Below are 24702 nucleotides of genomic sequence, written 5' to 3'. Positions count from 1 at the left end.
TGCATATATTTGGGGAGATAGATATTGCTTGAGGGGAGAGGAACTGTCAGTAGGGAGGAACTTGCCTAGGGGAACTAGTTTGTGGGAAGACTTGATAGAAAGAATGCTTAAGATGTCAAGTGTTCCCTACATAGGTGATATGTACAAATGATTTTGTTAAATTTTGCCTTTTGATATCTCAATAGTGATGTTTTGAATAAATTTTTTGGTTTGGTCTTGAGTGAAGAGAGTTCATTATATTTTGTGGTCCAACCCTGGAAATAGGTATGTATATACATAGCAGCTGCTATGAATATCACATTGGTGTCACAGCCCCCACCCCCACTGCCATGGGAATCAAGGTTGGGGTTTGGATTTACTGCTTTTTTTTTGGAGGGCAATTGGGGTTAAGTGACTTGCCCAAAGTCACACGGCTAATAAGTGTGTCAAGTGTCTGAGGCCGAATTTGAACTCAGGTCCTCCTGACTCCAGGGCTGCTGCTGTATTCACTTTGCCACCTAGCCACCCCATTTGGGTTTATTTCATTTGTCCTTGTCAGTTCTAGGCTCAGGTGAGGGAATCCCCAGATCCTGGCGCTCCAGCCATGGTGAGCCTAAAGCCAGGATTCCAGGCTGATTCTTGCTGTTAGCCCAGCAGAGAAGCCCTGAGAAACCCAGGGTTCTGGGGTTTGGGGCTTGGAACAAGGTGGGACTAAGGCTATATAGAAAATGAATTAAGTTGTGAACCTAATCTTCCTCTCCTCCCCACAGGCTGAGAGAGGGGGAATTATGTCTTCCTGCCCACTACTCCCCATGATGGGGGGGAGGGACATCTGCATACTTGCTCTTTCTATACAAGTAAATATTCCTCTATAAAGGCTAACCTGACTATTAAACAGAACCAGGGTACTGGGGACCCCTAAATTGTGTCAACACAATTGGCACGAGCTTCATCCAGTGTCAGAGACTAGACACCCCCAATCCCTTAAGGGTTCTGGAGAAGTCTGGGGGAAGAAAGGAGAAATAATACCTGATCTTCAGGCAGGAGGGGCAAGAGTAGTCACTACTACACTAAAAACATCAGTCTCTTAAAATCATGAAAGACAGAATCTTTGATTCACAAGGTCTTAGGCTCTGAGTTGGAAGGAGTATCTAGTCTGAATCTATTCTGTTTCAGGAGGAAATATTATGACATCCCTGACAGGAATCACCCAGCTTCTGCCTGAATACTTTCAGAAACATGGAGCTTCCTCCCTCACTAGGATGCCCATCTCACTTCTGAGAGAAGCTCTAATTGTTTTATTTTTATGTCTTTTTTTTTTGTCTTTTTGGAGAAGGGAAGGCAGGGCAATTGGGGTTAAGTGACTTGCCCAAGGTCACACAGCTAATATGTGCTAAGTGTCCTGACTCAGGACTGGTGCTCTCTTCACTGCTCCACCTAGCAGCCCCGCTCTAATTTCTTATAATATGAGATTATCATTCCCACAATACCCAGCCATCAGTGCCAATTCTCCCCCCTAGGGCTGAGGTGAACAAGTCAGCTCACTTTTTCTCTAGACCAGCCCTCCCTTCATTCTCTCCTCCAGACTGCCTCCTGTTCCTGTGTACCTCAGGGCGGGCCGCAGGATGCCATTCCCAATGATGAAGTGGAGCTTCTCCAAGTTAGAGGTGGGCCGGTCCTCCAGCATACTGTTTCCCTGGACTGTGGACTCCCCATCATGCAGTCTCTTGGTTACCTAAAGGATCAGAAGCCAGAATGGAAAAAAATAACCCAGAAGCAAATAAGTGAACTGGCAACTTTATCTTTAGGTGAGTCTGAATCCCAGGACCACAAGTCTTCCTATTTCTTCCAAATCTAATTGGCAGAACTGAAGCAGGTCATGGAGTCCCTCAAGATTTCTCTCCTGGTCTTTCCCTCCACATCTCTCTCGCCTGATGACTCTTCCTCTGGGATTCTCAATTCTCCTTGCATCCTTTGAGCTTGAGTACCCTCCCCTCACCATATTTCTCTATAAATCCATGTTTCTAGCTTTGGCCCAGGACTCACCTCATCCTGGGAGCCCTCCTTGATTAACACTGTGAAACCTTGGTCCCTGCTTTACTTTGTGCCCATTTATGGATACAACCTGGAGAGCAGCAGGGCCATTCGCCTGCAGAGGGCCACGCCCATCTCTCATAGTCCTGTTGTGCTTAGCACCAAACTGCCCACATAAGCACTAAAAGCAAATGCTTGCTGGAAGGAAAGGAGTAGCATTTATTAAGCCGCTGTTAAAGGCCTGATGGGTATTTATGTTTTTATGTTTATGTTTCCTTTCTTGAAGAAGAAAATAGCAAAACACTCTGGTATCTTTGCCAAGAAACCCCAAATGGGGTCATGAAGAGTCAGACAATTGAAAATGACTGAACAACAACAAATGTGCCTGGAACTTTCCCAAGTGATTTACAAAATTATCACATTTAATTCTCACAACAACCCTGGAAGGTAGGTGCCATTATGGTCCCCATTTTATATTTGAGAAAAGTGAGGCAGTCAGAGGTTAAGTGACTTGTCCAGGGTCACACAGCTAAAGTCTGAGACTAGATTTGAACTCAAATATCCTTGTTGAATAAAGAATCAATAAATTTGTGAATTCATAGGTAAATTAAAAATAAGTGAACTAATGAGTAAATGAATGGATACATGAATGGATTATGAATAATGAGTGGGTAAATGGAAAAGGTGAATGAGTTAACAAATGATTGAATCAATGAAAGGCAAATTAATGCACAATTGATGGAGTTGTGAACTGATCCAACTACTCTGGAAAATAGTTTGGAATTATACTAAAAAAAGGTCATTGAACTATTGGTGCTACCATTAGCCGGTGATTAATGGCAGAGGGCGAGTTTCCACATACACCAGATTATTTCCCAGAGCACATTTTGTAGTAGCAAAACCCTGGAAAGAAAGTGTCAACTTGCTTAACTACTTTAAAAAAATAAGCGAGGATTCCGCCGAGGCAAGGCAGGCTTAGGAAAACGTTAGCAGTGGTTTTTAAAGCATGAATTAAACATAAAAAACCAGAATCTCTCTTTTCTCCAATATCCCTTCCCCATAAATGCCACAGTAATTTTCCTAAAGCATCATATCACTCCCTTGCTCAAGAACGTTCAATGGCTCCCTATTGTGCATAGAATAAGAAACAGACTCTTTAATTTGTCATTTAAAGTCCCTAAGAATTAGGCTGTAGTCACCTTGTTTCAAGGTTTATTTTGCATCCCACCTTTTCTTCATTCCAAAAAAATTGATTTTTTTGCTCACCTCCAAACTTAGCATCTCCTATCCTGCCGCCTCCATATCTTTGCACAGGCTATGCCTCATGCCTCTTAGAATTCAGCTTCACTGAAGACTAAGCCGCTGCACAAGCAGCTAAGGGAAGCCTTTCCTGATCAGTCTCACTTCCTCACTGAAGCCCTCCCTGATATTTCCCGCCTACAACCATTATCTCTTTCCTTGCTGTATCCCCCCAGTAGTTCCCTGGGGACAAGGACTGTTTTTTGACGTGTCACATCCCCCATGGCTGGCACAGTGCTTTGCACATTTTAAAAAAAAACAACTGTAATATGGGAAGCTCCCAAAGGAGGAAACTCCCTCTGCCTACCCCATGGGCTCTCCTGTGCAACTTACAGTCTTAAGAGTGCATATCAAACCGTCTCAAGTGCAGAGACCAGATTAAGATGTAATTGAGAAATATTGAACAAAATAAAGAAAAATACAATGGAACATGGTTAATGTTCATTAAGTCAACATACAGCCTGCAGGGATCCTTACATAGTTAGTGACCCTATTTCTTTTTGAGTCTGACCCCCCTGGTCTGGAGTGAGGATAGGTTAAGGAAGTGACTTACCCAGAGTTCCACAGCCAGAATGTGTTAGAGGTGAGAGGCCCCTGAACACAGGACTCTCAGACTCAAAAGCTAGTTCTCTGTTATATCATTCTGCCTCTCACTTAGTATGTAACAGGCACTTATTTAAGGCTTGTTGAATTAGATTTGTGGAGAGAGAGGGACTATGTACAAACTGTAATAATTGTCTCTCATTTTGGATACAGTAAACACTTAATAAATGCTTGTTGAAATAGATGAGTGGAGGGAGAGAGGGACTTATGCATAAACTATAACTACCTTTCACTTTGCATAAAGTAGGCATTCAATAAATGATTGCTGAATTGGATGAAAGGAGGGGGAGAGAGAGATGTGTATAAACTGTAATAAATGCCTCTCACTTTGCATATGGTAGGCACTTAATAAATACTTTTAAATTGGATGAATGGAGGGAGAGAGAGATGTATGTATTAACTATAATTACTTCCTAATGGTCTCCCTGCCTCCTGGCTCTCTCTTCTACTCACTACAGTTGCCTAAGGTTCAAGCCTGATCATATCACTCCCCACCTCCAAAGGTAGTGTTCTTCCCTGCCTAGAGGCAGCCAGGTGGTACAGTAGATGGATAGCAGGGCCTGAAGTCAGGAAGACCTAAGTTCAAATGTGACCTCAGACAACTGTGTGACCCTGGGAAAGTCTCTGTCTCTCTCAGTTTCCTCAACTGTAAAATGTAAATAGCAACCTACCTCCTAGGACAGTTATGAAGATCAAATGTGATCAAATTTGGGGCAGCTAGGTGGTATAGTGAATAGAGAATTGATCCTAGAGTCAGGAAGATCTGAGTTCAAATCTAGCTTCAGATACTTGACACTTAATAGCTGTGTGACCTTGGGCAAGTCACTTAACCCCAATTGCCTTCCCTACCCCCTCCAAAAGAAAAAGCCTTCAAATGTGATCAATTTTGTAAAACATTTAGCACAATGCCTGGCACATAGTAGGTCCTTAATAAATGCTTCTTCCCTTCCTGAAAATTTCCTGGAGTACTTTACTTGAGTTTTCTCCCTCGACCAATCTCCATTCTACCTTACACTGCTCATTTGTATCAGAGTAGAACATAAGCTGCCCTCACCTCTTCTGTCAACTTTGATTTTTTCTTCAGCGTCAGGTGGACCAGTTTATGTCTCACGCTGCTCTTCTTGAGACCGTCTGAGTGTCCTCCCTAAAGGGGAGGAAGAAGGATTGGTTCAAAGGACTGGCCTGAAACAAGCCATTGGCATAAGGCAGTGAGTGAAAGGGAAAGAGTCCTGGCTTGGGAAGGAGAAAGCTGGAGCAAGTGCTGAAGGTCCTGACTCTGTCACTGATTCACTGCATGACTGGGTAAATCACTGCTCAAGAAATTGCAGTGGTTTCCTATGGTCCCTAAAATAAAATGGAAACTCCTCAGCTTGGCGTGTAGAGCCTTGAACAATCTGACTGTAGTGCAGCTTGGCCAGGTTACTGCATGTGACTCTCTTGTGTATTTTCCATTTCAGCTAAAATTGACCTAACTACTGTTCCTAGTGGGAAGGGAGTTAAACTGCCCAAAATTAAATGTAACAGTTACCCTCCTGGGATAGAATAAACCTAGTTTTCACATCCCAATCTGCACACTACCATACTCAGCCTGGCAGAAGTGGGAAAGATGGAAAAAAACTTAGAGTCACCAGAGAAAGTGACTTTTATCCTGAACCCCAAAAGAACCATACCCCTACTTCAAATTTTTTATTTGTAATAGGTAGAAATAATTCTGGTCCAGTGCCTCTCAAGAAGATAGGAGAAGGCAGATTTCAGAAAATTCTGGAAAGACTCATACAAACTGATGCAAAGTGAAATGAGCAGAACCAGAAAAACATTGTACATAGCATGCATCAACAACATTGTGTGATCAGCTATAAATAACTCAACTCTTCTCAGCAACACAATAATCCAAGATAAGCACAAAGGATTCCAAAGGAAAATGCTATCCATATCCAGATAAAGAACTAATGGATGATGAATGCAGATCAAAGTATATGTTTTCTGCTTATTTTATTCTTTCTCATGGCTTTTATCCATTTCTTCTTTCTTTTTTTTTCATTTTTCAAATGCTTTATTAACTTCTGATTTACATCATTCATTTCCACCAGATTTTGAGTTACACATTTTCTCCCCATTTTTCCCCTGCCCACCACCCCAAAATAGCAGTCCCACAGTATATCCCCTCCTCCAGTTTGCTCTCTCCCATATCTTCTCTCATACCCCCTTTGACTTTTCCAGTAGGGCATGGTGGATCTCTATGCCCCAGTGCCTGTATATCTTATTTCCCAATTACATGTAAAATAGTATTTTAATAGTATATATATATATATATATATATATATATATATATACATACATACATACATATATATATATAAACATTTGATTTTAAAACTTTGAATTCCAGATTCATTCCCTTCCTCCCTTGTTACCCACCCTTACTGGAAAGATAAGCAGTTCAGTATAGGTTGTACATGTGTAGCTTATGCAAAACATTAACATAGTTGATATCTTGTAAAAGACTGACTATATTTCCCTCCCTCCTATCCCACCTCCCACTAGTTCTATACTTTACTTTGATCCAGTCCCTTTTCAAAAGTGGGTGCTTCCAACTTCCCTCTCCCCCAGCCTGCCCTCCATTCCATCATCCCCCCTCTCATCCCCTTCCCCCCTACTCTCCTGTAGGGTGAGATACCCTATTTATTGTGTATTTCATTCCCTCCTCAAGCCAAATTCAATGGGAATAAGGTTGACCCATTCCCTTTTGCCTTCCTATTCTTCCCCTCCATTGTAATCATTTTCCCTTGCCTCTTCTATATGAGATAGTTTACCCCATTCTGTCTCTCTCCATCTCCTCTCATTATATTCCTCTCTCACCTCTTAATTTCACCTTTTAAGTATCATCCCTTCCTATTAAATTGGTCCTGTGCCCTCTATCTATGTCTACCTGAAACATATATACACACATTCACATATGTATTCATATGCCCATATACCCTCATATATAGACACACACACACACACACAAACATTTATATATATATTTCTATTCCCTTCAACTACTGAGAAAAGTTTCATCAGTTAAAATTATCATTTTTCCATGTAGGAGTGCTAATAGTTCCACTTTGATAAGTTCCTTATGGTTTCTTTTCTCTGTTTACCTTCTCATGCTTCTCTTGCTTCTTGTATCTGAATGTCAAATTTTCTATTCAACTCTGTTTTTTTCATCAAGAATGCTTGAAAATCCTCTATTCCACTGAATGACCATATTTTCCCCTGAAACATGACACTCAGTTTTGCTGGGTAGGTGATTCTTGGTTTTAGTCCCAGCTCCTTTGACCAGAATATCATATTCCAAGCCCTTTGATCCCTCAGTGTAGAAGCTGCCAGATCCTGGGTTATCCTGATGGTGTTTCCACAACATTCAAATTGTTTCTTCCTGGCTGCTTGTAATATTCTCTCCTTGATCTGGGAATTCCGGAACCTGGCTGTAATATTCCTAGGAGTCTTCTTTTGGGGATCTTTTTCAGGAAGTGATCAGTGGATTCTTTCAAGCTCTATTTTGCCCTCTGATTCTAAAATATCAGGGCAGTTTTCCTTGAGAATTTCTTGGAGGATGATTTCTAGGTTCTTTCTTTGATCATGGCTTTCAGGTAGTCCAATAATTTTTAAATTATCTCTCCTGGATCTATTTTCCATGTCAGTGGTTTTTCCCATAAGATATTTCACATTGCCTTCTATTCTTTCATTTGTTTGGATCTGTTTAATAGTATCTTGATTTCTCATAAAGTCATTAGCTTCCATTTGCTCCAATCTAATTCTGAAGCCATTCTCCTCATTGAGCTTTTGAGATTCTTTTTCCATCTGGCAAATTCAGTTTTTTAAGGCATTCTTCTCCTCATTGCCTTCTTGAGTCTCTTTTTCCATTTGAGTCAGTCTGTTTTTTAAGGTATGATTTTCCTCAGTCAGGCTGTTGACTCTCATTTTGTAATTTTCTTGCATTGTTCTCATTTCTCTTCCCAATTTTTCTTCCACTTTTCTTATTTGTTTCTTAAGGTGCTCTATGACCTGTAACCAGCTTGTATTTTCCTTTGAAGCTTTTGGTGCAGGAGTTCTGACTTCACTGTCTTCCTCCTGTTCCATGCTTTGATCCTTTTGTTCCCAAAATAGGAGTCTAATGTTGGGTTCTTCTGTTTGCTTTGTTTCCTTTGACTGGGCATGTTGCCACTCAATTACTTGACTTTTGGACTTTTTGCCACAGTAGGACTCTGCTACCAGACAGGGGAGCTTCCGTCCCAAATGCTGGGGTTTTCTCAGCTGCTGGAGGTATTAGTTGGGGGCCCTTGCTAAAGCCTCCACACACTCTGGTAAGCTGGTCACACACCCCAGGACCTCCACCCTAGACTTTGATCCAGATCCAAGGAGGTTAAAGCAAGAGCGCTTATCCATCAGACTGATCACTTGGTTCCCCTACACTCTGCAGGCCAGGAGCTGAAGCTGCAACATGGCAGCCAGCTTCACCACAGCCCTCAGTGGTTCCTCTCCCTGAGAGGCAAAAACCAAGGCACTCCCAACTACTGGGTCCCAAAGTCCATACTGCACTGACCTCTCACTTTGTCCTTCAAATATTTGTTGATAATTCTGGATCGCCACAGCTGCTGGTGATCTGAAGTCCCCTCCAGATGGCCCTAGGGCTAAAACCTCGGCATGGAGCTGAGCTGGGCTGGGCTCCCAGAGCTCTGCGCTGGCCCATTCCTGCCAGCCTGCCAGGCTGTCCTCAGAGGGAGGTTAGCTTCTCTGTGTCATTTTGTGGGTTCTGTAGCTCCAAAGTTTGTTTAGAGTCCCCTTTTACATGAATTGGGTAAGGTGGACACCAGGAGCCACATGGAAGATCTGCTTCTACTCCGCCATCTTGACCCCGCCCCTTCCATTTCTTCTTTCACAACTATAACTAACATGGAATTTTTTTTACATGATAACACATGTGTAATGTATATCAAATTGCACACTATATTCAGAAGAGAGGAGGGAAGGGAGAAAAATTTAAAACTGGAAACCTTGTAAAAATTAATTCTAAAAATGTTTTTGACATGAAATTGGGGGAAAATTAAATACTATTTTAAAAATGACAACGTAGGAGAGCAAGGAAACAAGTTCTAAGCCATGGCTATCATTCCTCTCCTCCTCCTAAAAAGGGTAGAAATCTGGGCTCTTTGTTTGAGTTGAGGCCTCTCCAAATCTAACTATGTGTATCCCTGTTACACATAGGCTTTGGTTACACAGCTATAGTCTCATACAAATTAGGAGTCATTGAAGAAATAATAATAAATAATAGCTCATAGTGATTTGTATACAGCTTACAAAGTCTTTCTCAGACATCTCATTGGGTCCTCACAACAACCCCACAAGTCAGAAAGGAGTTATTATTATTGTGTTATTATTAGTGTTATTATTAATGCCATTATTATTCATAGTGTTATTATTAATGCCATTTTATAGATAATTGATCAGTAAAGAAAGGAAGGGCTTTGTTAAGTAGGCAGGAGTCTGGGTCACCCCCTGTACTCTGTGGGCAGATGGCATCGGCCTCACCTCGCCCTCGCCCTGAAGGGCCTGTAGTTCCCTCTTATACGTCTTCTTTCCTAGTGTCTCGTAGATCTTGGTCATCACAGGGATCTTCTCACTTCCATCACTCATTGCTGTATGGTACTTGGGCTCAGGAAGGTCTCCCATAAACCGAAGGATGGTAATCCATACTGCCAGGGCTGCCTGTTTAGACAAGTGAACCAGACATTAAGACAACTCCTCTAACAAGCCTAAGATTTATACAATGCTTTATATTTACAAATTGCTCTTAATGAGGGGATTGATGCAACATGCTCTAATGGACAGGGTACTTGGCTTAGAGATAGGAAGTCCTGTATTCAAATCCTATTTCAGACACTTACCAGCTATGTTAGTCAGTTGTTTTTAAGTCGTCTGACTTTTTAAGACCCCATTTGGGGTTTTCTTGGCAAAGACATTGGAGTAGTTTGCCATTTCCTTCTCTGGCTCATTTTATAGATGAGGAAACTGAGGCAAATTGGTTTAAATGACTTGCCCAAGGTCACACAGCTAGTAAGTGTCTGAAGCCAGATTTTAACTCAGGAAGATAAGTCTTCCTGACTCCAGGTCTGGTGCCCTATCAGCTATGCCACCTACCTGCCCTAGCTGCCTGAAGTCAGGAAAAGCTGTGTTCAAATCTTACTTCAGACACTTATTAGCTGTGTTTGTCTCTAGATAAGTCACTGAATTTCTATATGACTCAGGTTAGTAGTTTACAAAATGAAAGGACTAGATTTTATGGCCTCTAAAATTCATTCTAGTTCTTAGCCTATGATTTGTTCCTCATGGGAACTTTGCTGAGGGAAGCAGGAAAGGAACTGTTACTCCCATCTTCAGGAATGGGGCCCCTGAGGCTGAGAGTAGGTACATGACTTTAGCAACATCGTACAGAGAGTATTGGCAAGACCAGAATTTAGGTGTTTGTGATGATATTATGACATATTCTACCTAGCTCTACAGAATAATGTGGCCAGTCATGACAAGAAAGGAAGAACAGAAACAAGCCTTTGTTAAATACCTGTTATGTGCCACATGGGGCAGCTAGGTGGCACAGTAGATAGAGCACAAGGTCTGGAGTCAGGATGACCTGAGTTCAAATGTGACCTCAGATTCACACTAGCTGTGTGGTCCTGGGCAAATCACTTAACCTTGTTTGCCTTAGTTTCCTCGTCTGTAAAGTCAACTGGAGAAGAAAATGGCAAAACACTCCAGCATCTTTGCCAAGAAAACCACAATGGGGTCACAAAGAGACTGACATGACTGAAACAACCCAACAGTAACAAAAATGTGCCACATACTAATTTCATTTCATCCTCAACAATTTCCCATTCTACAGTGGAGGAATGAGGAAGACAGGGGTAAAGGTGACTTGCCAAGGATCACCTAGCTAATAGTCTAAGACTGGATTTCTACTCAGATCTTCCTGACTCCAGACCCAGAGCTCTCTCCACTGAGCCCCCTAGCTGCCTTAGTGGTAAGGATGCTCCTGCTGCTACTGCTACTATTACTGCTGTTACTACTACTGCTGCTGCTGCTGCTGATAGTGCTACTATTACTACTACTCCTGCTACAAGTACTGCTGCTGCAGCTGCTGCTTCTGCTGCTACTATTACTACTATTGCTACAATTACTGCTGCTGCTACTATTACTGCTGCTGCTGCTACTGCTGCTGCTACTACTACTGCTGCTGCTACTTCTGTTACTACTGCTGTACTATCATTACTAAAGTCCGGGGCAGTGCGGTACAATGGATGGAGGACTGTATTCAAATCTGGGAAGCCCTGGGTTTGTGTCCTGCCTCTGACCCCTGCAGGCTGGGTCACCCTGATTAAGTGGGCAGGTCCTTAACTTCTCCAAGTTCTGGGGCTCCTTATACCAATGAAATCACCCTTATTTTGTGCTTTAAGCTTTTCTAAGTATTTTATAAACATTGTCCACTTTGTATTCCTCACCCTGGAAGGCTCACCCTCCTCTCCTCCACCTTTTATCTTCCTTCTCTGACTTCCTTCTAGACTTAGCTCAAATCTCTTCTGCAAGTAGCCTTTCTCTCTCCCTCCGGATGCTCCTGTTCCCCTCCCCCCCATAAAGCCCTCACATACTCTGTATATATCTTATATGTACCTGGACATTTACATGTTCTCTCCTCTTCTTGAGGACAAACACTGGGTTTGGGGTTTTGTTTTTATTATTGTTCTTTGTATTCTAGAGCTTAGCACAGTGGTTGGCACATAGCAAGCACTTAATGTTCTTTTTGACTTAATGACTTGTTGATTGACATTGGGTTCTTTGACCTCTGCCCCTGTATTCCCATTACTTTGCTCCAAAATGTCTATACTGATTTAGGGGACATGTTTACCTTGGTCTTCAGGCAGCTCTGTTCGTCTACACCTATGGGCACAAGACGGCCCTCAGAGTTACTAAATGTAACTGGTCTAGCCTAGGGAAAGTAGGGACTCCAGTAGCCACAGGACTTAAGAATGGGAAATGAAAGGGACTTTAGAAGCCACTAAGTCCAACCCCCTCATTCAAGAGAAGGGGAAATTGAGGTCAGTCAATTGTCCCACAGCACATATGTAGCCGAGCCAGAATTCAAACCGAGGTCTCTTGCCTCTACAGTCAATGCTCCTTCCATCACATCATCCTACTAGCCATATCTGCATTTAAATGACTCTCTCTTCCTCTCACACTTGGCCCTAGGATCTCTCTGATGCCCTCATGCCCTCACCAGCTGGTCTCCTTCATCATCATGGTAGAGCAAAGGCTGCTTGAGGGGCCTCCGGGTGTACATATGTGTGGTGGTGCCCTGGAAGTAGGTGGCTGCAAACTTGGCAAACTTGTACTCAGAGAGATCCTCCTCTTCCTCATCCGGGAGGGGCAGAGCTGAATCCAGGTCGTCCTCCACCATGAACTTCTTCGATCGCTCCAGGTCCTAGGGAAGGAATGGCAGACTGGTTTTCAGAGGCTGTGAGTCTGGTTGGGTAGGGAGATAATGAAGAAGAGGGGGTCCAAGAACCTTCATGCCTGGGATTCCTGCTGAAGTCGAGCCTGGACATAAAATCATAGATTGTTGGAGCTGGGATGAGCTTTAGAATAAGAAATGTCAGAACTGGAAGGAGCCTTAGAACAGAGAATGTTAGACTTGGGAGAAACCTTAAAACACAGCATGTCAGAACATAGAGTGTCAGAGTTAGAAGGGACCTAAAAACAGAATGTCAAAGCCAGAAGGGCGTAGAATATTAGAGCTGAAAGGGGGGTTGTGAGCAATCATCTATTCGGATCCCATCATACTGATTAGGAAATTGATTCCCAGAGAGGGGAATCGACTTGCCCAAAGTCACACAGCTGAGTGAGAAGATCTGAACCTTGCTCTTCCTTCTCCAGATTCCAAGCTCTTTCCACTCATTTATAACAGACCTTCCTTCCCCTGCTGCCAGAGCACTCTGGCTCTGATCACTCGACTTCTGGCACTTGGCTAGTCTGTTGCTCCCCAGCCCACTACTGCACCTTTCCCACCCACCAGACAGAGGGGTTGGGGAGATCTCATGGGGATTCCCTCAGGGGCCGTCCTCTCCCCAGGGAAGTACCTCGAAACCAGTGGGTGCCTGGCCTTCCTGGCCTGGCAGCGATGACGTTGTTCCCAGGAAGCCAAACATCTTGTCCACCATATCAGAATCATTGACAGGCTCGTTGCGGGCCCTTTCCATCTTATCCAGCAGCTCCTTTTTCCTCCGGGCCTCTTCTTTCTCCTTCACTTCCCTCTCAGCATCTTCCCGGGCCAGCTGAGCCAGGCGCACCTATGAGCAGGAGGGAGATGGAAGGCTGCAATCATGGCCGATCACCTCTGCCCACCCAGGCAGGCCAAAACCATGTAATAGGTGCTTACATCATGCCAAGCACTGTGCAAGCTCAACAGATAGAAAGGTAAAAACAGTCTCTGCCTTCAAGGAGCTCACATTCCAGTAAGAGAGATGACATGCATCTACAAGAGATAACACAATGTAAATGAGGGCAAACTCAGAGAGGAAGCCACCAGTGGCTGGAGGGTGGAGGAAGAGCAAAGAGTGCCCTGGAAGGGTCTCCTGCAGAAGGCGGGGGTTTGAGCAGAGCCTTGAAGGAATCTAGGAAAGCCAGAAGGTGGATGTGAGGAGGGAGAACATTCCAGGCATGGAACAAAGTCAGCCCACAACCAATCACAAGTCACACAAAGATCAGAGGGCAAAACCAGGGCTACCATATCTGCCCCCAACAAGTCCTGGCCAGATCCTATCTGAAACACCATCTGGGTGCCACTGGAGCAGTTTCTCATTAGAGGAGGTCAATTCAAATCTATCAACTGATCAAGAAGCAATTATTTGGCACCTACTCTGTGCCAGGCACTGCTCTGGGTACCAGAAGATGAAGGACCAAGGCCACACCACATAAGAAGCATTTAAAAGAACTGGAGGGGTTTAGTCTGGAGAAGATTTGGGGGCAGATGCTGAGACAGCTAGCTTCAAGTATCTGAAAAGCTATCATGTGTTCTTCTTGGTCCCAGCAGATAAAAAAAGGATGAAAGTGACCAAAAGGGCCAATTTAGACTTTATGGAATGAATTATTTCCCATAAGCACCATCCCAGGGTGGAGCTGGCTGCTTGGCAGTCCTCAAGCAGGGGCTGTATGTGATGTCACAGAGGGGATTCTTGTTCGGGACAGCTTGGACCAGATGGTTTATGAAGTCTTCTTCCAGCTCCAGGTGTTGGGGATCCCGTGATCTCACATGGCAGGCACAGTTTGTGCACAGACTTTTGGTGCAATCACATAGGATCCTAAGATCCAAGACTTGGAACTAGAGGGGGTCTTATGTCAAACTGACGCATTTTATAAATGAGATGAAATTAAGTGACCTCAGGCCACACAACTAGGAGAAATCACAGCCGGATTTCAGACCTGAAGTCTTCACACTGGGACTTGAATCTCGGTTTTCTGACAGTTTTCCACTGTACCCCTGCCTCAGAGCCATCTCTGTTTGGCCACAGCCAGGGGAATTACTCCAAACTCAGTCATCTTTCCTGCTGCCCCTCATTAACACTGCTTTAATCCGTTGTTGGGAGCAGCGAGGTGGTGCCATGGTGCACAGAGTACTGGGCTTGGAGTCAGGAAAACCTGGCTGCAAATCCAGCCTCTGAAACTTCTAGCTGAGTGACCTTGGTCAAGTTACTTAGCCTCTGTTTGTCACTGGAGAGGGAAATGGCAAACCACTCTGGTATCTTTGCCAAGAAAACAATCAGACACAACTTGAAATGACTAAACAATGCATTATCAGTTACTGAAGAACTCGTGATTTTATATGCTTGGAAACTGATCCAGATTCTAATCTGTCTATATTTTAATATTAGAGGACAGTCTGAGACACTGAAAGGTTAAATGACTTGCCCATAGGGTCTACATGGTTAGTGAGTATCAGTGGTGGGATTAGAACCTAGGTCTTCCTGACTATCGGATCAAGCACTCTGCCCATTAGACCATACTGGCTCTTTTAATGCACTAATCACATAAATTTTTCACCGTAGTTATTTGCATTCATATCTTTCTTATCCCCCTGCTGGACTATAAGTTCTGTGGTAGCTGTATTCCATGCCCGGTCCAGCTCTCTCTCCTTTTCCCTGACTCCTAACTTCCCTAGTTTCTTTAAAGTCCCAGTTAAAATCCAACCTTCTAGGGGTGGCTAGGTGGTGCAGTGAATAGAGCACCGGTCCCGGAGTCAGGAGGACCTGAGTTCAAATCCGGCCTCAGACATTTAACACTTACTAGCCATGGGACTTTGGGCAAGTCACTTAATCCCAATTGCCCCTACAAAAAGCAAAAAAAAATCCCACCTTCTACAAACCTTACCTATTTCCCCCTAAATTCTGGCACCTTCTCTCTGTTGATTATCTCCAAAATACCTTGTATATCTCTGGTTTGTACATTGTTTGCATGTTTTTCACCTTTAGATAGAAGCTTCTTGACAGCAAGGACTGGTTTGTTTGTTTTATGGCCTCTTTTTTAATCCCTAAGATTTAACCTGGCACACAGTAGGTGCTTAATAAAGGCTTGCTGACTTGTCTAAGATCTGTATCTTCCCTAGCACCCAACACAGTGCCCTCACATGGCAAGGGCTTATAAATGCTTACTGAATTTAACTGAAGGGTCAGGCAAGAGAGGCAGGTGCTTAGTGTATAACACATTTGAGATACAAGAGATCCCTTGGACTGTGACTTTTGTTAAGTGCTCATCTTTTGAATACCAGAAAATTCCATTCCGTGTGGGTCTTTAGAAAATCTATGTTTCAAGTCCTGGTTCGAACTAGCTAAGTGATCCTCAACACATCATTTAAATGTTTCTGATGCTCAGTTTCCTCATTTGCAAAATGAGAATAACACTTTCACCACCTACCTCAGAGAATTGTTGTAATCTACAAAGTGGTACAGAAATGTGAGCTATTAAATGAAATAATATCTGTAAAGTGTTTAGCACAGTAGGTCTGGCTATACATAGTAGAGATTTAATACATTTTTTTCTTTCCTTTCCAATTATTTTCATGATTATTATTAGATGTTAAGTCTTATATGTTATTGTGGTCAATAAAACAGGGTAAGACAAAGAGATCAAAAAAAGGGAAAAGGATCTATTTGCATACAAATGTTTGTAGCAATTCTTTTATGGTGGTTAAGAATTAGACATTGAGGGGATGCCCATCAACTGGGGAATGGCTGAACAAGTGGTTCATGGTTGTAATGGAATATTATTGTACTATAAGAAATTACAAGCAGGATGATTTCAGAAAAAAACCTGGAAAGATATACATGAACTAATACAACGTGGAGTGAGCAGAACCAAGAGAACATTGTACACAATAACAATATTGTACAATGAAGAACGGTGAAAGTCTTGGCCATTCTCAGCAATGCAATGATCAAAAGACAATCCTGAAGGATTCATGATAAAAAATGCTCTCCAGCTCCAGAGAAAGAACAGATGTTGTCTGAATACAGACTGAAGCATACGATTTTTCCTCTTTCTTCCTTTTTCTTTCTTCCTTCCTTCCTTCTATCCTTGCTTCCTTTATTCTTTTCTTTCTTTCTTTTTGAGTCTTCCTGCACAAAATGACTAATATGGAAATGTTTTACATGACTGCACCTATATCAGATTACTTACTGTCTTAGGGAGGGAAGAGGGGAGGGAGGGAGGAAGGGATAGAATTTGGAACTTAAAAAAATTTTTTTAAAGTGAATGTTAAAAATTGTTTTTACATGTAATTGGAGGAAAAATAAAATACTATTAAAAATAATACAAGGGAAGAGCCATTCTCGGACTTTGCTAAGAGCACACAAAAGCCTCGTCATGCCTGGGTTGAGAGATATTAGCTCCTATTTCCATGACTCACTAAGGTTTACAAAAAGCACTTTCCTCCCAATAGGGTGACAGGACAAGAATGATGAAAATGATTATTTTTAAACCAAATCTATGATCACCTTACTGGAGGAAACTCCTGCTGAGGCTTGGTTTGGTGGAATGATCATTAGGTCTGAAATCAGAGTACTTGAATTAAAGTCCTGCCTTTCAATGCTTTCTGCCTCTTGGTAAGTCACTTAACTTTAACTTCCCTAGACCTCAGTTTCCCCACCTGCAAAATGAGGGGTTTGGACTAGATGGCCTCTGAGGTCCCTTCCAGTTCTAGGGCAATGATGCTTTCAAGTTTCTTTTAACAATCCAGACCAGCAGTAGCTTAGAGCCTCTTAGAGCTGTCTAGGGGCACTAAATGACTTGCCCAGGGTCACACAACTAGTATGTAATCCCCTTGTAGTATGAACCCCACTTGGTGCCCCAAACTCCTGGCTGACTCTATCCATCATAACACCATGCTTCTCCAGTAGTAGGCATCATTATTCCCCATTTTGCAAATGAAGAAAGTGAAGCCAGAAAGAAGTGAAATATGCCTACCACAGAACTAGGAAGTCTTCACATTGGGACTTAAACCCAGGTCTTCTGACAGCTTTCTACTGTGCCCCCTGCCTCAGGCCATCCCTGTTTGGTTGGGGTCACGGGCATCAAAGTATGACCTATAGGTATGCTATTGTTTAAGGTAGTGTGTTCCTAGAACACAGGATAGATAGTCTGGAGCTGGTATTGTTGCCCCAGAGAGGGAGAGGAAGAACAGTAATGACCAGGCTAAATTCCCACCCCCAACTCCCCCAGAGTCCATAGCTGGGGTCACTTAACCAACCTCTCCCACCCCATCTCCTTGGATCAACCCATCCCTAAGCAGAAGAGATATATGGATACTTGGCCCTGAGCTTGGTGGCTTTTGCTCAGAGTGGGTGGTTGCACTGGGGAAGCTCATTCCTCAATGACCAGTCTTTCAATTTATGTCCCAGTCTTAGGAGCTGGCTTCTTATTTTCAACCAAAAGTCCCTGCCTTTGTAGCCTACCTTGAACTCCAAAGGAATGGGAGGCCTTTCCTTTTAGGGCCCTTCCTTTCTTTGGTCGGTCCTCACAGGGTATGGAGCCCTTCCCTGGACTAGAAACTTACCCCAGAGCAGGCTCCCTGGCATGTGCTGCCAGACCTCCCTGATTCAGAACCCATCTACCTGATTTTGGTGTACTTGAGTCATTTCAGTTGGGCCCAATTCTTCAGGACCCCATTTGGGGTTTTGGCAAAGATACTGGAGTGTTCGCCATTTTCATTTTACAGTTGAGGAAACTGAGGCAAACAGGGTTAAGTGACTTGTCCAGGATCACACAGCTAGTAAGTGTCTGAGGCCACATTTGAACTTATGAGTCTTCTTGACCCTGGGCCCAGCACTCTATCCACTGCACCACCTAGCTGCCATCTGATCTTACTTTGGTCTATTTTCTACTGATAAATCCGTCCATACCATGCTGCATCCCCCCTCCCTCCCCCACAACCTACCACACCGCTCCCCTTCTGCTGGACTCCCTCGGTGCCTGAGAACAATCTTCCTGGAAAACCTTAGTAAAGGCCCAGAGCAGAGAGGAGAGAGGAGGCCTGGGGGGCCTCTGGCTCTTGGATCCGGGCTTTTCCCCTTTGCTTACCTGATGTTTCTTCTCTGCCTCCTCCTTTGCCTTCTTTGCGCTCATCTCCTTTTTCAGTTTCTCCTCCTCTGCCAGCCTCAATTTCTCAGCTTCCAAACGGCGAAGATACTGGGGAGGGGGGCGGGGGGAAGGTAGAGGGCAAGGGTTGGGAAGAGAGGAGGAGACTTTGAAACAGAGAAGATGGAGGGAAGCCGTGGTCCTCAGAAGGCCTTGGAACACAGGGATTCAGGATTGAAAGGGACCTCAGAGCTCATCTGGCCCAACATTTTCACTTTACTTTTTTTTTAAGAGGTAAAATTGTGGTTAAGTGACTTGCCCAAGGTCACACGGCTAGTAAGTGTTAAGTGTCTGAGGTCAGATTTGAACTCAGGTCCTCCTGACTCCAGGGACGGTGCTCTATTCACTGCACCACCTAGCCGCCTCCAACATCCTCACTTTAAAGCTGGGGAAACTGAGGCCCACCCAGAGAGATTAAAGTGATCTGCTGAGTAGAAAGAAACTGATTCAGAATTTGAACCCAGGTTCCCTGGCTCCAAATACAATGCTCTTTCCAGTATACTGTGTTACTTTCAATTACATGTATATGCAATTATCATTGGAGCCAGAAGCATTGAATTCAAACTTCAGTTTAGCTATTTACAAGCTATATAAGTGTATATGTCATTTTACCTTCTGAACCTTAGTTTCTCCATCTGTCGAATGGAAGCAATAATACTAACACTACTGTCTTTACAGAGTTACTAGGAAAAAAGTATCTGGTAAACCCTAAAACATTATAGAAAAGCTGGCTATTATATTATGACTTCAAGATTGTATACCTGTCTGAAACAGTCTAGATCAGAAATTCTTAACCTGGGGTCTGTGAGCTTTAAAATATACATGTGTGTGTACATGAATATGAAATATAAATATAACATATTTATATATAATATGTACATTTAACATATTTATATATAATATATTAGCAAGTCATCAAGATAAATATCTCAATAGCATTTTATATATTTCAATATAATTGTTTTCCTTTATGAGCCTATGAATTTTATTTTATGCATTTAAACACATTATTGTGAGAAGGGATCCATAGGCTTTACCAGACTGCTAGAAGGGTCCATGACACAAAACAGGTTAAGAGTTCCTGCTTTAGATATTTCAAAAACCCTGTCTTCCCATTCCATCCTCCCAGCAACATGGTGAGGATCTCCATTTGGTGGATTGAAAAACTGAGGTTGCTGTTTCAGTGACTTCTCCTTGAGGTCACATATTGAGTGTGTGAGCCCAGATAATGCCATCCGGTGTAAATGTTCACCTCTGGAAACCATGTCTGGGTTTTGCTGATCTCCTTTCTCTTTCTTTTGTTCCTCTTCCCCTCATTCTATAACCAAGAGATACTAATGACAGTGAAACCTGTGCTGCAAAGCCAATACGAAGGCCATAGAACTGGCCTACCAAAGCCATTAAGAGAGTGATGTCTTGGAAAGAGATGATGCATGAGGCAAATTGTCATCTCCTGGGGTCCCACTACCCCCTTTTGAGGGCTTTTCCTGCCTGACCTCCTCCATACTGTCCTTTCCTCTTCCTCCAATTTTTGAGGGGCTATGGCAAATTTCTTTGTGACCCCTGCTTTGCAGCTGGCTGGCTTGACAAGGCATGCCTTCCTATTTACTCTGAGAGCCCATTTCCCCTCAGCCAGGTGCCCCTAATTGCCCATAATTACAGGTAACTCCTCCTATGAGGCAGGGGCCTGACCAAGAGCTCAGGCTCTTCCATTCCCAACTCACCTCCGCCTTCAGACGCCTGTGGAGTCTCCGGGCTATCATGCCCCTTGCATAGGCCTGCACGGTCAGGACGGCCCAGAGCCGGTGTCGGAAGGCTCTTCGTACCAGATAGCCCCGACACCTGGCCTGGAAGTCGATGATCCGCCTTCGGGCCAGTCGGTACTGCTTGTGGAGCTTCCTGGACCGGTACAAGGCCTGGAGCCTCAGGAAACCAATCCTCATCTGTAACCAAAGTGGGATGTGACCCTTCAGGGCCTCCTCCTCCAGGCTGCCCCTCCGGGCCAGCTTGCCCCCAGCAACCTGAGAGCTTCCAACACAATTCTCTGGAGATTCTCCATACTTTATCCCAATTGTCTGTAGCATTCTTTTGTAAGATGTCTGTTTTGCTTCTCCCTTCAGACTGCATGCTCCCCAGGGCAGGGTCAATGCCTCACCTTCTGGCAGGGAGTCCCTGAGAGCAGGAACAGTGTCTCCTCAGACCAGAAGACTAAAGACTGAGACTGCCTTTTCAGACTGGGTTGGCCCTGAAGGTGAGGACCATGTTTCTAACATGGCTGCTCCCTGGGGGCAGGGGCTGTGTCTGCCCCTTCAGACCAGAGGGTACAAAGAGCCACATCTCCACCCACTTTAACTCCCCACAAAGCCCAGTTTATAGTATTTAACTAGTAAGTCTTTTGCCTAATTAAACAAGACAAAGTCTCTACAATAGTTTCTCCAAAGTATATCTAATTACCTCCAAAGGAATGTCATAAAATTCTCAAAAAATATTTTCTGTGCCCGGTCCCACCCACAGCAAATGCTTGATAAATACTTGCTAAATGATTAGGGGGAAAATACATCTAAGCTAGCAGGGTCTTTAGGTATCTTTTAGTTCATCTAACCCCTTCATTTTACAGATAAGGAAACTGAGGACCAAAGAGAAAACAACATTGGTGCTTCCCGACTCCCAGGCTGGGGAATCAGTCCATTTTACCATCCTTTTAAGAAAAACGGATAACTCCAAAATTAAACTTTTTTTTAAAACTTGAGCATTCTGGATTACTTGTACACAAACCATAGTGCCATAGATCCTGCTGAGGAAACTGGGGCCCAGGGGGTTGTGACATGCCCAAGGTCACATGGGGAAAAAACGCCAGAGGTAGGATTTGAGCCCAAGTCCCCTCCCTGGTTCTTGAGCTAGTGTTCCTGTGACCACACCACTCAGCAAAGCTTGCTTTCTTCTAGAATTGGCCTGCTTTGTGCATTCATCACGGAAAACAGCCTGGTGGCGACTGACTGAGGGGCTCCAAGGCCTCCCCTGTGTGAGGTGCACTTACCGCCCCATAGTTCTTCCTGCAGTTGTGGCCCCGCCAGTGCCTCTGAATGAGCGTTGCGGCATTCTTCAGCCTCAGGTAGTTGGACCTTAAAACCATCAGCACCAATGTCAGCATCTTCCAAAGATGCCAACAAGGCACTTCACAGTTTAAACAGAGCTCTCCTCCCAATATTGTGGGAGTTAGGTAATTTAGGGATTATCATCCTCATTTTACAGAGGAAGTGACTTATCCTGGGTCACACAACAGCTCAGGGGCATCCTTGGGATTTGGATTCACTTCTCCTGACAGAGTAGGCCCAGCCTCTTTCCACTACAATACTCGATATCTATAAAACTCCTCTAGCTTAGTCTCTCATTAGATCTTCAAATAAGTGTGGGAGGGAGGCAGGCTAGGGGTTCTTTTATCCCTTTTACAAAGATAGAAATTGAGGCCCTAGGAGTAGAAGAGCTTTGGCTGAGATCATAGGGACAGTTAAATATTAGCACAGCTTGGGGCTAGAGCCCAGATATCCTGACTCCATTAACTAGCCTGGGCAGAAATGCTGGGATCCCCCTTCCCATGCCCTGGGCAGAATGAATGGACAATTTCTTCTCCCTGTTATTCTTGTGAATGAAAAACTGTCTTTTTTTCTCAAAGATGACAGTGGGGTAGAACACATTTATTATATGCGTGGGTGGTATAATAAAAATATCTGTGTGTATGTTTCTGATTGAGCACATGTATGTACCAAGGCACACATATATGTGTCTAACACTGTGGGATTCTGTGAATGTATATGTATATGAATGTATAACTTGTAGGTGTGAATTCATGTATGTGCAAGTACAAAATGCTTGTAAGCTACATGGGAGCTTGATTTGCCAACCTGCTATATGCATGTTCACATAATTGCAAATTCATGTCCCCAGGTGAATTATTCATGTACTTGCATGCCAGTTTGCATGCCTTAATGCAGTGTTTGGCACATGGTCCGGGCTGGATTATATGCATGTTGGTGGATACCTTATACATGTGTCTACCTGTCCATCTGCATGTGTACGTATTTGCATGTGTATGTGAACAGCTCCCAAATACCTGTCTTTAAATCCTCGGATAACTTTCTGAAGGAGGATGACTCGGTCGGTGATAGCTTTGTCCCTCTCAATCTCAAGGAGCATGTCATGGTGATCCTAGGAAGAAAACCCATCATCAGGCATACGGTAGAAAGAAAGAGAGTTCTATGCCCTGGGGGCTCCACGAGCCTTTTCCTAACCAGCTTTTCAGCTGTATGACAGATTCCAAGCTCCGAAGGGCAAGGCACATGTTCTATTGGAGATAATGTTGCCATTATAGCATCAACTATCCTTCTGGTTTTGTTCATTTCACTCTGTGTCAGTTCATATAAGTCTTTGCAGGTTTCTCTGCAATCATCCCCTTCATCATGTCTTATAACTCAATGGTATTTCAGTACATTAATATACCATAATTTGCTTTGCTTGACTATGTATATTTGTTACAGGAGTTTGCCTTTCTTGTAAATGAGAGCAAGTGGCAGGGAGAGGAGACAAATGTTTTTTAGTATAAAAATAAAATATAATTATTAAATATATCTAATTAGAGGAAAATTGGGTGCTGTTGAGTTCCCACACTAGTTGGGGACTGGATTCAGATGGGACACAGTGTTCTGGTTGCCTGAAGACATCAGACTTTGCAATCATTGTGTCTGAAGTTAGCGATGGGGACTGAGCAGGGAAGTGTTGTGGGATGCCCAATCCCTGGGCAAGCTTCTGGGGGATGGGGTCAACAAGATACAAGGCAGTGAATTCAGAAGGCTGGTTTCCTTGTATGACATCTCACCAGAGTTTTGATGACAAGAAAACTGTGTATCATACCAAGACTAGGAGCATGCTCTAGGGAGAAGAAAAGCAGGGCCTGGAACAGAGGAGGATTTTTGCATGGCAAAGAGCTCCTGGTGCCTGGGATTCAGGACAGCCATAGGAGCTGAGACAGGTAGGGACAATGACAATCCCTGCTGGAAGCTGTGGAAAACCACAAGGGTGGCTGTGGCTTGTGCTAAATGCTTTACAAATATTATTTCATTTGAGTCTCACAGCAATCCTGGGAAGCAGGTGCTATTATTATTCCCATTTTATAGTAGAAGGAACTGAGGCAAACAGAGGTTAAGTGACTTACCCAGGGTTACATGGCTAGTAAGTGTCTGAGACCAGAGTTGAACTCAGCACTTCCTGACTCTAGGTTCAGCGCTCTATCCACTGAGCTAACATCTCTTAGGGCATAGTTCTGGGTGACTGAGACTAAAAAACCTCCCAGCAGAGAAGGCTGTTCATTGGATAGTGTCTTGATTGGTCATGGATTCAATTTTTTTTCCATCCAACTGTGAATATAATTTTTTACTGACTTTTATGAACTATGTGCTTGCAAGGAGTTACTAGCATTGGCTGGGGTTGTTGAGTAAGTTTCCTAAATTCTTAGATGGGATGAAAGTTTTTTTTTAAATTTCTTCTTTCATAGTTTGGCTAAAAATGACCTTCCCAGACTTAATTCCCATTATTCCTTTTCACATATACCATATTCCAGACAAAATGAACTCCTTGCTGTTCCCCTCAACTTCATCATCTCCTATCTCAATTTTTTTAAATGTTCTGTTTCCCAAAGTCTCCCCAACTCCAATATTCTGTATTCTAAAGACCCTCCCAGTACTAATATTCTGTTGTCTAAGATTTAAAGTCCCTTTCTGCTCCAACATTCTGTGTTGTAAGATTCCTTACAGCTCTGACATTCTAAGCTCTAAGGTCCCTTCCAGGTCTGACTTTCCATTCTTTCAACTATAATGTTCTATTTTCTAAGGTCTCTTTCAACTCTAATATCCTATGTCCCTCCAAGTCTGACATTCTTTGTTCTAAAGTGCCTCCCAGCACTGACATTCTGTGTTCTAAGGTCCCCTCCTTGCTCAGACATTCTGTTTTCTAAGGCCCCTCCCAGCTTTGACATTCTGTGTTCTAAGGGCCCTCCCAGCTCTGACATTCTGTGTT

The 24702-nt window shown here is 43.5% G+C and overlaps 1 protein-coding gene across 1 annotated transcript in view; it reads right to left on the bottom strand.

The window, feature by feature from the left end:
- The window catches only part of MYO7A (myosin VIIA), a 165133-nt gene that overhangs the window by 73289 nt on the left and 67142 nt on the right, over nt 1–24702 (bottom strand). The window contains exons 18-26 of the mRNA XM_069070910.1: nt 22745–22839; nt 21671–21755; nt 20358–20576; nt 18577–18684; nt 13086–13295; nt 12227–12430; nt 9490–9666; nt 4970–5059; nt 1587–1714 (exon numbers count right to left, since the gene is read on the bottom strand). Of these exons, the coding sequence (XP_068927011.1) occupies nt 1587–1714; nt 4970–5059; nt 9490–9666; nt 12227–12430; nt 13086–13295; nt 18577–18684; nt 20358–20576; nt 21671–21755; nt 22745–22839 (1316 nt within the window). The remainder of the gene's footprint in view (nt 1–1586; nt 1715–4969; nt 5060–9489; nt 9667–12226; nt 12431–13085; nt 13296–18576; nt 18685–20357; nt 20577–21670; nt 21756–22744; nt 22840–24702) is intronic.

The sequence above is a fragment of the Petaurus breviceps genome, unplaced genomic scaffold, assembly GCF_028583685.1.
Source record: "Petaurus breviceps papuanus isolate PSGF00001 unplaced genomic scaffold, PetGlider_PUasm1.0 90823, whole genome shotgun sequence".
NCBI classification, from domain to species: domain Eukaryota; kingdom Metazoa; phylum Chordata; class Mammalia; order Diprotodontia; family Petauridae; genus Petaurus; species Petaurus breviceps.
The sequence above is the reverse complement of the archived record's forward strand: the minus strand, read 5'-3'. Positions and strand labels throughout refer to the sequence as shown.